Source organism: Acyrthosiphon pisum, chromosome A1 (genome assembly GCF_005508785.2).
Source record: "Acyrthosiphon pisum isolate AL4f chromosome A1, pea_aphid_22Mar2018_4r6ur, whole genome shotgun sequence".
Classification (NCBI taxonomy): Eukaryota; Metazoa; Arthropoda; class Insecta; order Hemiptera; family Aphididae; genus Acyrthosiphon; species Acyrthosiphon pisum.
Genome location: NC_042494.1, coordinates 111,994,370 through 112,011,215, shown reverse-complemented (window position 1 = coordinate 112,011,215; position 16,846 = coordinate 111,994,370). Strand labels below are relative to the sequence as shown.

At 28.1% G+C, this 16,846-nt stretch overlaps 2 protein-coding genes across 2 annotated transcripts in view; both read right to left on the bottom strand.

Moving 5' to 3' along the window:
* LOC100162508 (ribosomal protein S6 kinase beta-2) overlaps nt 1–1,406 on the bottom strand; it is a 16,915-nt gene extending 15,509 nt beyond the window's left edge. Inside the window, exon 1 of the mRNA XM_001947928.4 lies at nt 789–1,406. Within this exon, the coding sequence (XP_001947963.1) occupies nt 789–899 (111 nt within the window). The 5' untranslated portion in view covers nt 900–1,406. The remainder of the gene's footprint in view (nt 1–788) is intronic.
* A 9,315-nt stretch (nt 1,407–10,721) lies between these two features.
* Nucleotides 10,722–15,682, bottom strand: LOC100164602. The gene is made up of 10 exons (XM_001947878.5): nt 15,007–15,682; nt 14,441–14,608; nt 14,145–14,369; nt 13,090–13,290; nt 12,857–13,039; nt 12,617–12,796; nt 11,968–12,157; nt 11,709–11,830; nt 11,482–11,632; nt 10,722–11,171 (listed from the first exon to the last, which is right to left on the bottom strand). The coding sequence occupies exons 1-10, from the start codon at nt 15,067–15,069 to the stop codon at nt 11,020–11,022; spliced, it is 1,635 nt and encodes a 544-aa protein (XP_001947913.2). The 5' UTR covers nt 15,070–15,682; the 3' UTR covers nt 10,722–11,019.
* Nucleotides 15,683–16,846: the final 1,164 nt, after the last annotated feature.

The following is a 16,846-nucleotide window of genomic DNA, read 5'->3' as shown; positions in this document are numbered from 1 at the left end:
TTTGATTTTTTGATTTTAGCTTCTCCAAAAATTTAAATACAAAAATGTTCAAATACTCTTTTTTATACGAATTTTTCTGGAATTTGGAAGATAATATAAAAAATGTGGGAAAGTCGATTTCAGGTAGACTTGAAGACGAATTCAAATCTGTTTTCAGAATTCTTATCGCTTTATTAGATCAATTTGTATGTTTGGCAAAAAACCCGTCTAAAATACTATGTCACGCATGTTTTAAACAAAAATAGAAAATCACGGTATCGAATCCCCTTAACAACATAAGAATATATTACCTACCTAAGTATCAAAATTATATTCAAATAAAGGCTTAACAATAGCAACCATATTTTATTAATATATTTTCACGTATTATCATCTCTATTTAATTTGTCATAAGATAATAATATGTAGACAGTTTATGTTTATTTAAATCAAACAATTTTCATGTAAAAAGTAAGTGAGCCTAAGTAATGATAATTTGATAAGCATAAGGAAACTGAAATATCACGGATCACAAATCAAGTGTGCATATAATTATTACAGTTAGTAGGTTATACTTTACTAGTAGATCCACAAGTGGGAAACTGTGAGACCAAGTACCTAATTGTTGATTGTAATTGTCGACACAGAGAAAAATAAACGGATCCAAGAAGTCATACACCTATCCTAAGCACAATATACATAACTAGGTATTGAGACTTGGTAAACAGATGGGGGTGTTTGTCGATCAACACTGCAGAGGCACCAGCGAAATTGTGACACATAATATACCTATAATTATTATGTCTCACCTCTTCGATTTCGAGTAATTCGTCGTCAGAATCGCTGTTGTTCTTCGGCCCGTTGACGGGATGAGCCTCGTTGTTTTGCAATTCCAAATCGAAAACTACGACCTCGGCCATGGCTTTGGTGCGGAAGTGCGATATTGTTATGGTATTTATATATCTTATTTACGCTATCGATGGTCTTGTACGCGTATTCAGTGGCGGCGCAGGCGACGACGATGCTAATAATAATATTATGCCGAATATCAAATGCGCAGCGTTTGCAGAACGGACGGCATTATTCAATAATATTATGGCGCTGTCGGAGCGGTGAAACAATTGCAACGAAACGCGAAATCAGAACGAACGATAATAATTTATAATATTATTATATCTATATATCTAAATCGCCTAACAAAACATGTTCGATCGCGACATAATCGTCATACACTGAAATATACAGCCTTGTAGGTATTTAATAATGATAAATATATTATTATTTTTTACAACAATAATAATAGTAATAGTTTATTATTATTATTATTATTATTATTATTATTACACACGACGGCCTACGACGACGATGATACCGTTTTACGCTCAGATCATTCACTCAACGTAGTCGCTGGACGGCGGGCGCTCACACGTAGAATGTTCCCGATGAACGGGACGCGAGTAGAATCGTGTGTCGTAGGTGGGGCGGTAGAAGTGGTTCCGACGAAATTATAGTGGTAGTGGTAGTATCACCACCGATTCTCAGCACATAGGTAGTACGACGTAGTTGTAAGCAGTTCTAAGCACACAATTGTAAGCACAGTTGTAAGCAGTGGCAGTGGTGGTAGTAGTTGCAGTTGGCAGTAGTGCACCGCGCGATAACAATATTATCATTATTGCAAAACCATAGAACAATACAAAACCGCTGATGGCGATTATGGTGGGGACGAGTAGAGGGGATCAGGCTGGTTCAAGTACACCCTCACTCATGGTCTGCGTTAATGGCAATCATAATGGCTCGGATCGGAATGCGCCGTGGAATGCGTACGTCCTGTTAAAACGATGCGACACGTGAGGTTAGCGAGTGGTTACTGATGGTTACCGAATGCCGTTATGTAACGCTATCGACCAATAACAGCTGCGGGCTGCCTGCTGCTTATCCCGCGGTTATATCGAATTTTCGTATACTGTGAATTATTATAGTATTCGATAGCTAATGTTGTTGAGATCGTATAATCGCATGTTTTTAATTATTTACTTCCGGTTATCGTGATCAGAGTCAATTTTGTTTGGCTGTCTGAAGATTAGACCTTGTAAGGACGTTTTCTGCCAACCACGGTCAGCCTATATAATTCAAAGTTCAAATAATATAAATATTTTATTATATATTTATAATGTATATTAGGTACCAACAGCTATGGATAATTTTATTTTCTACTAGTAATAACTTAATTTTTTTTTGGTTTATTTCTATAAATTTCGGGAGAAAACATTTTTCTGGGTAAAAAATTAGAATGCTTGAAAATGTAATACAAAGTTCCCAATAAGTTGTTATTTAAAACATTAAAAATACGTAGCCACAATTTTTTTATAAGCACTTGGAGTTTAAATGTTGAAAAAATTAGTAATAGTCACGACTGTGTGCATATAATTTTGTTGTTAAAAATGTATAGAATGTTCAAATTTTATAGCAAAGAATTGAAAATGTAATACAAGGTACGTAGTCATACCGTTACCGTAACAAAAAAATATAAAGCAATTTATAGACACATTTTTTTAATGGAAATTTTAAAAGTTCAAATTTGGACGAAATTAGATATTTAAGTAAAAAATAATGTTTTAAATTTTTCGCGAGTAAGTACGTGAAACTATTAACATATTATGTTATACACAAAATTACATTTTAAAATGCAATGTTTTTTTCAAAAATTAAATCAACCTACTGTATTATTAGTAGTAGCTACAATAAATTACTTTAATAGCAATACATTTTAACATTTACATAAATCATAAAATATACTTAGTATTTAGAAAGCCTGACAGAGCGAGAGCGTCATCGGCACTCATCGCTTAAAATTATTTTTCATATTCAATGACTTATTAGTTATTATTGAATTCAAATTAAACAGATACCGTAAAACGGGGTAACTTTGTACCATTTTCAGCATTTTTCAACTTTAGCACTAAATTAAACTAATTTGCACGTAAAAAAACTAAAATAAAAAAAGATTGACATAATTGTGTGGGTTCAGACATGCCCTCTGCGGAATGTAATTTCTAATTTCTTAATTTTTCAACTATAGTAATTTTTTTCAAAATGGGCCAAAGTTACTCGGGAATGGGGTTACTTTGTCTCACCTCCAAATATCGCTGTAGATTTGTCGTTCACCCTACTTTGGGCTAAAGTTAGCGTATGCCAGGTTAATTAGCTAGTACCTGAGAAGTAATTAAGTCAATTTTAATGGCAAAATAAGCAATAATTGCAAATAAAACAGCTGTTTTTAGAAAAAATAAATTTTATTTACTTTAAATATTATACATAAAGTCACTATGAAAAAAAATATATCTGCATTTAACAAAAACAAAGATACCTAAGTTATCAAACAAAATCTTCTAGCTCTGGCTAATGAAAAAACTTAATTTGCCTAATAAAACCATATAACTAGGAGTAACTTTGGTCCACCTAATAAAATAGGGGCAAAGTTACCCCGACCTTAAAAATCTGTTCTAATACTTCTAACAAATGAAAAATTGGTTTTTTTTTAAATTTTTGATAAATACTGTATTAGTACTATATAATATGTGAGACCATATCAGAGTTACAGAGTTCTACGAAATATCTGTTCGAATCAAACAAAAGTTAAAAGAGGTCACTTTTATGGTAAATTTTTTATAAAAAGTGATTACAAAAAATATATTTATTTTTAACAAGACATGTGATAGCGGCAAAAAAATGTTATTACATTCGGTTACCTGTGTTATTAACTGTAGGAAACCACCACAACATTTTGATAATAGTCACATGTCTTATTACAACTTACAGAAGTATTTAAAACTCCAACGGTGGGCCAAAGTTACCCTGTTTTACGGTACATTACAGTGACATTACTTAACGAACAGGTACACTTGAGTACCTCGACACATACTACAAGAAAGTGGTTACCTACTTTCCCCTATTTTTACTTTTGATTGAATGCATAGGTAACTTAATAACATATATATTAATAATATAGGTACTCCACATAATGTATTATACTAATTAGTAATTACCTATACCTACTTACAGAACTTATAAACACTGGAGTCTGAAAATGATGAATTAGAAAGATAGAATCTAGAACCGGGAAGACGGGAGAACAGTGAGTGTGGTGGCTAAAATGTTTACTGAATTCCTATAATAATATAATAATATATAATTATTATTTGAATATCATCTTAATAATAATTCGTATTTAACATGCAATATTATATAAGCGTGATAGTCAGTGGTCGCGCGATGACAAGAGAGAACTTAGGACTTGGGAACGATTAAACTTGTGCCAAGTTTCCGTCATCACGCTCAGTGCCGAGGGGTGATCGTTGTTTCGGCTGAAAAGTCGATTAAACGATCTTTACATTCACCCACACACCCATCCACACACACCCACCAGATGTTCGTCAGTCTCCCACACAATATTAAAATTGACATTTGACGGGATACGGGAAGGAAATGCGCGATGACTAATATAGTAATGTGCCTAAATAATATTATTATCATAACTTTACGTTATATTTTATTTATTTATTTTACAAAAAATATGATACCTATAAATATTAATAAAGATAATATTTTCAATACATAAATGACAAATATAAAGTGGTGTTATACATGTACCTACCTATGTAATAACAAATAAGTAATAATAATAATAATAAATTAATTAATTGTGGTTCGGGTCTAAGATTTTCCTAAATAGTTATCACTACCGAAGTCTAAATGTTTAAGTGACTGGGATAGTGGGATATAATTGTATGAATCAATTATACGCATTGTTCTTTCTTATTGTGTCATTACATAATAGTAGATGGTTTAACAAGATATGATTTTAAATGTATTTATATCTCTATTTCGAACTTTTTTTTAAACTCAAATCTAAGTGTTAGGTGCATGAAATGTGAGTCATGACCCTGTTTAATAAACGAGTAACATCAATCTTACCTTGGACTACATTTTTAATGAAACTTATGTCTACCCGTCTAGCATTTTCCTTCTAGTATCCTGGTTAGCTAGATTCAAAATTTCAGAAATTGGCTTGTAGTCGTTGAGGAGGGTGGTTCATTTATATATAACTTAATCAACAAAATAAAAAGTTTATGTCCAGTTAGCCGACACTTAAGTTGTCGAACAAAAAAACAGTTTTTAACAGTTTTATAAAAATTCCCAATTTAACAACAATATTTTTTTAGGCTCGTTCAAAAAGCTTGAAAATGTAATACAAGGTTGAATATGCCACATATTAAGTTGGTTTTTAGATCTAATAATATTAAAATAATATAGGCTCAATTTCTTTTTTATAGCTATTGAACGTAAAATTTAGAAAAAATTACGAATATTTATAAATTATTTTCGAGTTCAAATTATATAAAATGTTCACTTTTTAAAGTTTAGGCTTGAAAATTGAATACAAGGTTACTAAATAATACTATTAAAGTATTATTGTAATAATAATGTACATCGTATATGATAATTTACAGTGATATACTGATATACCATAACCATAGTTAAATATTTAAATAATCATTTTTATAATTCATGCATCATGCATTCTTTAAAGCAATTATAATTTATAAGATAAAATATCAACGATATGATATAATTACATAATAATATCTACTAGGTATGCACGAGACTATTCGAGTATTTAACTGTTTATTCATTTGTTATTTGTATTCATCTCAATAATCTATGTTTCATTTCACACAATAATCGTTTCTTATTTCGTCTATTATAATGACAAATTATGAACGGTCAAATATCAGAAAATACCTGACGGTTACTTTTAATTGGTATATTATAGTAAAATATTTTATGTTTTAAGAACATAAGAGTATGTTCGCAGATACGATTGTGGTAATAGTTATTGTTTATTGTGATTCGACCTAGTGAGAATAGTTGTATCATAATAAATTTGATTATAAATTCGAAATGAATTGTTGTATTTAAAATTGATACATATTTTGATACAAATATTTTAAATATCTAATTGATAGGTTAGGTACGGAATAGTAGTGGATTTGATTCATCTTCTAGGGGAGGGGGGTATTCTTTTGGTCCAAAAATTTTACTTAAAATACCAACAAGAAATTATTTATAGGTAATATTTTATATTATGTCAAGGGTGGCCATGCCCCCCCTCCCCTAAACGCCTTGCCTGCTACAGTATTCAGCAGAAGTGCATTGTGTGTATTTTTGTATAATTATTGGGCTATTCATTTAGACCTAGCCTAGGTCACATGTTTTTATTGTTATTTTAAACACTTGACATAGGGGAGGGGAGGGGAGGGGGTAACGGGCTGAAGTCCCCCCCCATTGCCCGTATTATTATTACTTTAAAAAAAAAATATATTTATCAAGTTTCAATTGTCAACTATAGTAAGTACCAAGCAAGGAGTAAATTTCATAAACGTCTTACCAGTATGAATTCATTTTTGAAAAAAACATTGTATTTGCATACCAATTTTTCTAAAGTTATCTGTAATTTTTCGGTAAAAGTATGAACTACTTGTATGAAAGACCTCGTATTAAATTTTCTAATCTTAGCTTATACAAGTTTAATATTTTATAAGTTTTGAACTACAAATTAACTGTGGTTTTGTCGTTTTGACAAAACTTTAACTTTTATGCTTATAAAACATAACAATTAACAATGTATGCCTATGTATCGTTAATATTTTAGCTAATTTTTTCTCCAATTATTTTAGAAAGCACTGAGCATTTTCAATTTCGACCTTCTAAAAGTACCAACTATATCAAATTTACTTTTAAAAACATACATCGGCCATCGAAGTTTATGATCTGAGCATATTTTCTACCAGAAAAGTTGAGAAGTTACAAACATTTTAAAATACCTCAAATAAACGTCTGAAATTATTAGACTGGACAAAAAAAAAAAAAAAAAATTGTAACTAATTTTCAAGCCCTCTCCCCCCCAATTGAAAAATCCTGTGTACGCCTCTGCTGTAGACACTATGGCTTGTACGCGTTTGCATACGTTACGATCAATATTTTATCTAAATATTAATTATTATTTATTACCTATAAGTACTTACACATTTCTTTAACAAACTAAAATTTACCTAGATCGTTTAGTTTATTTTTAATTATTGGTTCTTTTTCAGTTATATTTGTATAATTGATTAATGTAAATAAGATTGTGTTCCATGCCTTAAAGGCTTGTCGCACTGTAATTGTGCTATAACCCTCTAGGCTGTATACCGGTTATAATCTATTACCTACCTAAATACACAACAGTAAATACCTAATAATTCTTTGTTTATTTCAAATTTGGACTCAATCAATAATCATAGCCTCTCCTATATCCTCTTAAAATGAGTGGGTGCCTCATACAGTTATGTGACTTCAATCATCATCTACAATATTAATCAATCGTCCTGATCTTTCCTCTATTGGGCCCAAATTCAATCATTTGTTTTTCTCTCTCGGTTCCAACTCCTCTTATATTGATGCTCCTTTGTCAAGCAATGTCACAAATCCGTCCTACATTTCATTTTCCAATAAATAGGTTTTAAAATTAATAAAAAAATGTAATAACGAGTGTCGCCAGTGGGTGGCTTCTCCACCATATTATATTCTGGAAGTAACCTACTTGTAGTGTAATCACTAATTACTTAAGCTAATTAACAAAAAAAAATAAAACTAAAAATGTAAATATTATTATGTAGGTACTTGAATTGTATTAGTTCTTTTTTCTGCATCATCGTCAAAATATAATGACTTAATTAATATGTTACATAGGTACTCATACTTTTTTATTAAAAAAGAAAAGAAGGTTTTACCTAGGTATATGCTATTTTATTCTTATACTGAATTGCATAAACAATTTATTAAACTTAATGGTTCACTAAAAATTAAATGGACCAATTTTGGGCTACTAAATCTTGTTTAAGGGACCATTAGCTCGTTATTGATTCATTAAATGTTTTGTGCTACGCGGCATTAGTCTATAATATATACAATTCTATTTTAATATGTAACAAATATAATAATAAGTAACTAAATTTTATATTTAAGATTATTTTTTCGACGATTTAGCGTAGAGTGATAAACCAAGTATTCTTAAACTATTAAAATAATAGAAATTCTTATAAGTTTATTATTTAATAGTTAAAAATATTACTTGGTTTGCAGTATTCACGGAACAATAAATTATTTGTGAGTTAATTTATTTGTATACGTACAAGTTAGTAGTTACTCTGTATAATATATATATATATATATATATAGGTAGGTACCAAGTACAAAATAAATGTTCAATGTTCTAAAATAAATGAAAACACTTCATGTGAACTAAATAATATATTTTAATTAACATGTGAAAGTAAATTAAAATTTACTTACATAGTTACATGCATGTATAATGTATACAAATCATTTATTAAATTAATTAATTTTAATATTATAAGTTACCTAAGCCATACAAAATATTTAATATTTCTTAGAATACCTAACTTTATATTTTACAGCAAATTATTTATTTATTTATTTATTTAGTATGAAGTATTCACAATAGTTGAATCATTTTGAAGCAATCCTAGCAAATGCGATTTAACACTGCTCGAAATTCTGCTATGATTGAAATATTTATCATTGCTTTCAAATTTAAAATAATAACACACCACTAACGCTGAACTGGGTGAAAGCGAAACGTGTTCCCAACGTACTTTCAAGAAAGAAAAACTTTCAATTTTTTCTTTAAAGACCTGCATGTAGTTCAAGGTTAATCGCAAGTATTAGTTACGCCATACATAAACATTTAGATAAGACTTAAGGTATTTTTTCTTTTATAACATGGTTATCTTCAATATTATGGTGAAATCATTGTACAAATTATTCAATTTATTTCCAATATGAATATTATATTTATTTTCAACCCAAACAAGTTTAAGTAGTTAACACTTAGGTAGGTCCCTATGTAAGTCAATATTATAAAAAAAAAAAGTTTTGTATACAATTTTGTTTCTACGGATTGAATGTATAATAGTAAGTAAACCCATTAACTGAAAATTAAATACATGTATGGATATAGTAATTTAAAGTAAAATAATCTTTATACTAGTTTCAAAAACGCATTAAAAAGGTCAGTTTTAGGATAGGTAAACCACTTTCAAATGTGATGTCCAAAATCAAAATTCTGATTATCGTCTGTAAAGACTTTAAAAAAAATATTTCATACATTTTACTTACATACCTTACCTACATAAAGGATTAAACTATTCGTAAATATTTATATTATGTTATATTTAAAATAAGTGTTTATGAATAGTTTGTACCTAGGTACCCATGATAGTATGAATTTAATGATTTGGTGTGGCTAAGAGTTAATTTGGTGACATTAATTAGTTAAGAATTATGATAAATGATAATATATTATTATTTTTGTTTTGAAATATATAATATAACATGTAGTACTTGTAATATGATTGTAATATTATGATTAGGTATATTAGGTATAATTTAGATTCTGAGTTGTCGATCTATGTACCTATTGATTTTTCACTGATGTAATTTTTTGTGTCCTTAGACAAAAATTATTTAGTAGAAAAAATGTTTAAGGAAGCTAGAGCAACCATTTTTTCCCATATATTTAGCTCAATAAGCGAAAGAAAATTAAATATACTTCCAGTAGCATGAATTCAATTTTGAAAAGTAAATTTAGTTTGTATTCCTCTTTTCTAAGTTTGGTCGGAAGTGGATTCTTATATTTTTCATTTCGTCGGTTTCCACAGACTACAATTAAGTTAAGTCTTAGTTTATTTTGATAATAATATAAACTTCCTATGCATCATAATATCATATTGTATTCACTAAAAATAAAGTCGTAAATCTATTTCCTAAAAAACCTAGAAAATAAACTAACGAATACGCTCATCTTTTCAAAACTAATATAAGTCGATCGAAACAAGGTGAATTTTTATTCCTCTCTTGGTACTGTTTACATCACATTTCTGACCTACACCCGGAGCAAAAGTATTTTCTTCGTGTTGATTGACTTGTGCATGCGCGTATGGATGTTAGAACATTTCTAAGAATCTTAGTACGATAAATAATACGACAATTTAAAATAAATCGTAAATCCGGGAATTCAAATTTCGTCGCGAAAAGTGCGATAAAAAATTACACATGTCACACACTAATGTTCATTTACTTCTCACACATTGACACAGCCAAAATGTACATGTAATATTAAATACCTTAACATAGGTACTCCTTAAAACATGGTATGCTTTAGCCCCCTTAATTTTTAACCTTTGAGGGTAGTTTCTAAGTTTCTAATTGGATCTGGATGGTAGGTACTTATAACTTAGTTAAGAGGTCAACATCGAAAATATCCAATATTTTTTAAAAATAATTGGGAAAAACTAAATTTTTTTTAAGGAAAATCGAGAATTTGAACTGAAAATTAGTTTTTGGCTTTTGTTTTTTGGATGTAACCTTAAAAAGAAATAATCCTATATACTTGAAAATATTTACCAAATGTTTATATTAGAATGTTCTATTTATGTAAAGTATAACTCATTTTTTTTATAAGCATTAAAAGTTCAAATTTTCACAAAATTTGTTTAAATCACGAAAATTTTCAATTTTTATAGCTAAGGTCTTGAAAATATAATACAATATAGGCACAATTGATTTTTTTTATTTCCATCGTATGTTCTAAATTTAATATTTTGACGAAACTATATATTTAAAGAAGAATGTAAAGCAAAGCAGATCACCTTTTTATTAGTGCGTAATTAATAATATATGCTTTGATAGGAATGCCCCTTAGTTTTAGAATATACCTCACAAATAACACAAATGTAAGCAAATAGTCCTATTGATGGGCAATCGTTTACTATTTACCTTTTACATATTAGTAGATTGATACATTGACGAAATTGATACATTGATTAAAATTAATAAAACTATTTTGGACACCGAAAAAATATACAAAGTCGTAAACATGATGATGTTTCATTGAAAATTAACAAAAATTAAAGTTACTTAAGTGTTTTTAATTAGAGTTAATAATTTATACACTGAATTATTTGGAGACAAATCTTGAAGCCACCTGTCTAACAATGCGAAATCAGCGTTTTCCACTTCATTACAGGGATCTTGGGCTTTACTCAATGGCTGAGGAACAAAACGATGTCCTGTAAAATGTTTTTCCTTAAATTATTATATTAGTCAAATATTTTATATTGACATTATACAGTTTTGAATATTAATAAATGATAAACATTGAACAATATTACTTATATTTGCTATAGTTTAATTGCAATACGCATGCAAATATTGTGAGCAAAACAATTTTTATTATTTAATTAAAATTGTATTTTAAATATAAAATACGTAGGTACTTACTTTACAGTTATAAAATAAAAATAAATAAATAATAATATTATATCTCGAACAATTTTAAAATCAAGTAATGTATACAATTTACATAAAAAACAAATTTACCTAAAAGACGTTCTGCTGCGCCACACAAACCACACCATTCACGATATGTCAGAATTTGACCACTAGACCATCCAATTATCTGATGTAAATCTGTAGCTTCCTGGCTGGAAAATGGTCGACCCATCACTTCGCCTAACGCAGATATGAGTTTCTAAACAAGTAAACATTGATTAGAATAATTAGTATAATTAATATTATGTTTTCGCCATAATGCAATTATCATTTACATTTTCATGAATCGTTCTCGTCTCCAAGTTAGTGTCATATTTTTCGAAAACTCTTGAATAGATGACTAGACAGCTCCCAATGATACTTGTATTACTTCTCAAATAATCTAACGGTTTCATATCTGAAATATTCATGACCGCATATCACGTATTTTAATATTAGGTACTTATAGGTACTATTATAGCACTATATAAGTACTATAAAATTTCGAGTATGATTATATTAAACAATTATAATTGACTTAAAAAAAATTATAACCTTTTAAGCTTTTTCTATCTAATGGTAATTCGAATCTAATGTTCTTTCTAGAAAATGTTCTCGGTAAACCTGGTAAAACTACCTCTGTATTAACTCCTAATTTACGTTTTAATGCCTCTAACTCAGTATTTACTTCTTGATTGATTAATATTGGTTGCATTTTGTATGCTTCTTTTAATGCCATGTGTTTCTAAAAAATAATTAAAATCAGTAAATAATATATCTTCATAATGCTAATATTAATTGGAGTATTTTTATATTTTGAAATTATCGATAGACGATAAGTTTTTGAATTTTTTAAATAATATGAATTCATCATGTGATTTATATTTTATAATAAATAATAAATATATTATGTAGGTATATTTAAAAAGTGTTTTTATTTATCTTAGAAATAATATAGAATTTTAACTAAAGAATGTAATATAGTAAATATATAATAATATATAATACAATGTAAGACTATGATTCCCTTACTTTTATTGCATATATGCAGTTTTAATTATCTAACATTTTAACATTTAAAGTTATATAATTTTAACTAAAAAGTAAAAATGTTATATTATTCATATTAATTAAAAATTATTGTATTTTAATGAGGTTTTAAAGTTCTTGGCTATATTTAATTATATCAGAATTATATTTTTACCTTCACGTCAAATTCATTTTCGACGTCAAGTAAGTGCAATTCTCTTTGAAGCTCTTTTAAAATATCTATGTCTATGAATGAACTAGTTTTTGGTTCTTCGTTAATCTCTTCTTCAATTTTTTGAGCGTCATTTTCAGCAATTATACTACCATTCAATGAATTTTGATTTATAGTTGACACCTATTAATTGAATCAACATATTATAAAGTTTTATAAAATGTATCTTGTTAAAATTATAACTTGAGTTTCTAATGGGTCTTGGACTCCTTTAAATTCTTTATTATGTTGCCCTGATTTCTTTTTTTCTGATTTTTTTTTGTTTTTTTTTCCTGGTTTAATAGGTTTTCCTCTTCTCCAAGTCACTTCTTTGTTTTCTTCTGTATCTTTTTGCACATCATAAGCACCAGGTAAATCTAAATGCCGCTAAGGAGAAAATAAATGTTAAACAGTGGTCTTTGTTAATAACTACTTACCAAATTAACGGCGATGTTGTCTGCTTGTTTTTCTGTGATAGTGATTTGATGTCGAGGTCGTTTTTTTAATACTTCTTTTTTAACTTCTAATTTTCGTCCTAAAATACTGGTTGTATAATTTGGACGAAAATATTTTGGTATATGAAGTACAGAACCATGACATAAAGACAACACTTCGCAAAAATCTTGTCCCACAACACCCTAAAATTGGTTTTAAACTCACATAATATATATGATAGTAAAAGGATTTATTAAAAATAAAATATAGAAAAAAAATTATTGATTGACATTACATCATAATGATTAGGCAGTAGAACGAAAAATACGCCATGAATCAACAATAATTTTAATTAATTAAGTATATTATGTTTGAGTGTAACACATAAGTACTTACATAACATTTAAATTTTCAATTATATTCTTGAATAAAAAAATACGACTTAATAAATTTATTTATTAGGTATAAAAGTATTGTACAGCAGAACACGCTTGAATTAATCACTATTTTTTAGTTATAAAAAGAATTTTTTTTATTCATTCAACATTATAAACTAAATCTTTTTTATAATCTTATCATTGATTAAAAATGTTTTTTGAGTGTTTCTGATATCACATTTAGGAGTTAGGATTTTTAAGGTGGCTCTGGAGAATATTGGATCTATAGGTACTTTGGAGAGTTAAAATTGAAAAAATGCTCAGTACTTCTCAAAATAATCAAGACGGACAAAAAAAAAAAACAGGAATAATTACGCAACACCAGTTATTATGACAAGACCGGTTTTGTTTTTAAGAAACGACATTTTTACCAAATACTTATATTATTATTTTCTAGAGCTGATTCATGCAATTTTAAAAATACTTTACAGTGACTTATACTCAATGATGACTTATTGACGAGGTACCTACACTCGAAACTTGCTATATTATATAGTAGGTAGAGCAAATTCTCCGGGTTTTTACTTTAATACGTCGTTAAACATTATGGTTTATGGTTTCTTCTTTCAATTTTTTTTAAATATATTTACTTAATATTGTCTCATTCAATTGTGTCTAACCGAAAATTTTATCGATGACTGTTGACTTCTACTTCGATTTAAGTCCAATACAAGTCGAGATTTGTCTATTTCTAATTCAGCTGGTGTTTTTTTTGGCACAATTGTAGGCATAGGACTGGTAGCTCTAGAATCTGTTTCTGTATATTTCCTGAACAGCTCCTCTGGTACGATAATGTTAATTTCATCGACATCAGGATAGCGATGTGGTGACTTAGGGTCCAATGCCTGTAAAATAAACAAAAATAAAATGGCTTACCTAACTAATTTTATAACTTATTATATTAAATTATACCAACCAAAGCGTCCTTAGCCTTTTTTACAAGATCTTTAATTTCACTATCCAGTGGATGATTGCACAACACTGAACAACCATATGGATATGGATTGTACAATGATGCCAATGGCTTCAATACAATTGGCGCTGGGTTGCACGATACTCCGGTAATATCAATTATGTCATCTTTCTACATTTTAACAATTGAACAAAACAACGAATTATTTATGGATGACTGATTAAATAAAATAATCAAAGCTTAGTTAAAGTAGCAATTTGAATGATTTGAATGCGTAATTTTTTTTTATTATAATATACGGCGTGAAATGCGTCAAAAGTTACATCGGCTTCTTAAAAATATTGTGATTGAACTATGGACAAAAACAAATTGAAAAAACCATAAAGTAAATAAATTATAATATTATTTAAACATAAGTTTTTAGTTAAATACTTAAAATATGTTTCTGGCACATTGAAAAAATCTAATTTGGATAAATTTTGAAATAATTTACAGGAACTATACTGACTCGATAAGTGGAGCGCGTTAACCGAGTAATTTATTTGTGTAAATAATAATTATAACCTTACCTGATTTATATCTTTGAAATCATCCTTCACAACACTGGCATAAAGCCCAGTCCTACTTACCATTGTTATTATGTATTATAATTTTGGGCTGAATAATGAGTGTTATAATTGTTATTAAATGGTAAAAAAAAATTAGTACGACCGATGGTTTTTTCTTTAACCGCTTGATTTGTGTTTATTTACATAATAATTACGTTACGATTGCATAATGTTTAGGTATAGTGAGTTCAGAGTTTTACGCACGTTTTGTATCTAGTCTTTTTATGACACCGTGCTTTGAACCAACGCCGTAACCCCGGCAACTTGATAGCTTTATCATTATGATAAGAATATTACATTTTTAATCGTTTACGATTTACTTGAAATATACACTGATTTTATAACAGTTCGCTATCGTTATATATTTTAAATAATACGAACACCTAATGAATACATATTACGACTAAACATTTGTCTTATTATTTATCAAATATTATGTATATTGGTATTATCATAATCGATTTTGCCGATTATGTAACTGAACAAAAATAAAGTAATCGATAACAATAATTTATAATTTAAACCATAATATAAAAAAAAATTCACAGATTAAGTTCCAACTCTACCAAAATGTTACGAAAATCTCGATATTATAGCAATACATATCTCACCGAGCATTTTTGATCTTAAATCACCCCCTTTTTTAAATAGCCTTCCTAAATTAACGAAAAATAACAATCTTCTGGTTCTATAATCTAAATTAAGTATTAACTAATGAGTAATGGTATGTAGGTAAGTACCTACCTACGTCTTACGCGTATATATGGTATATCTATACCTGATTTGTTAAATCCCGAATGTAAACGCGATAGTCACCCATAACCATAAAAAAAGAATCATATATTTTAATAAACAATATTATCGATTAGTTTATATTTTATCAAACATAGCAAACGTATTTGAAAAAATAATTAAAAATAGACTGGTATAATTTTTAGAAAAACATAATTTATTTTTTGAAAAATCGAATAAAATGAAGAACATCGGGATAACTGGCTCCGTTCTAGAATTATCCGCATCTTACCTTAGTCCTTAGTGATAGGAAATAATCAGTTAAAATAAACAAAACAAACAGTGATGAAATGAAGTTTAAATGTAGGGTACAGCAAGGAACGACGATTTCACCTATTTTTTCAATATACAGCTAAATTACATTAAAAATTCACCCTTAAAAAGAACATTAGTTTGGTATGCTGATGTCAATGTTTTAATTTAACTGTTGTGTTATAACCATTTTTTATTTCTTCTAATGATTCATATTTAATTTTTGATATTTCAAGTTTATATATAATATTTTTTTACATTTTGTTTTATAACTCACTAGATATACCTACATTTTTATTTATATTATATAACTAATAATTTTCAAGCACTATACATATATATTGTCATTATTAATTATACTCACGTTTGTTTATAATAACCCTTAGGCCTCCATGTAAGAATACTCTGTAAGGCCAAGTATTTTTTTTTAAATTAATGAATGAATAATAATAATAACAGTATTTAGTAGGTAATAAGATTATACATTTTCTGTACCTATGTATTTGTATTCCGTTCATAATATTATTAAGTTGTGCTTAATAAAATAAGCGTGAAAAACATTTTACAATAAATAGAGATATTAATAAACGTTAAAATAATAATATTATATAAATCAGTGCTTCTCAAAATTTTTTACGATAACACCCTAATTTAGATCCATAAAAATGGCAACACACAAAAAAATGTATTTTTTTTAAAAAGTAATAATTATAAACCTATATGCAAATTGATAATGAGACTATAAATCTTCACAATT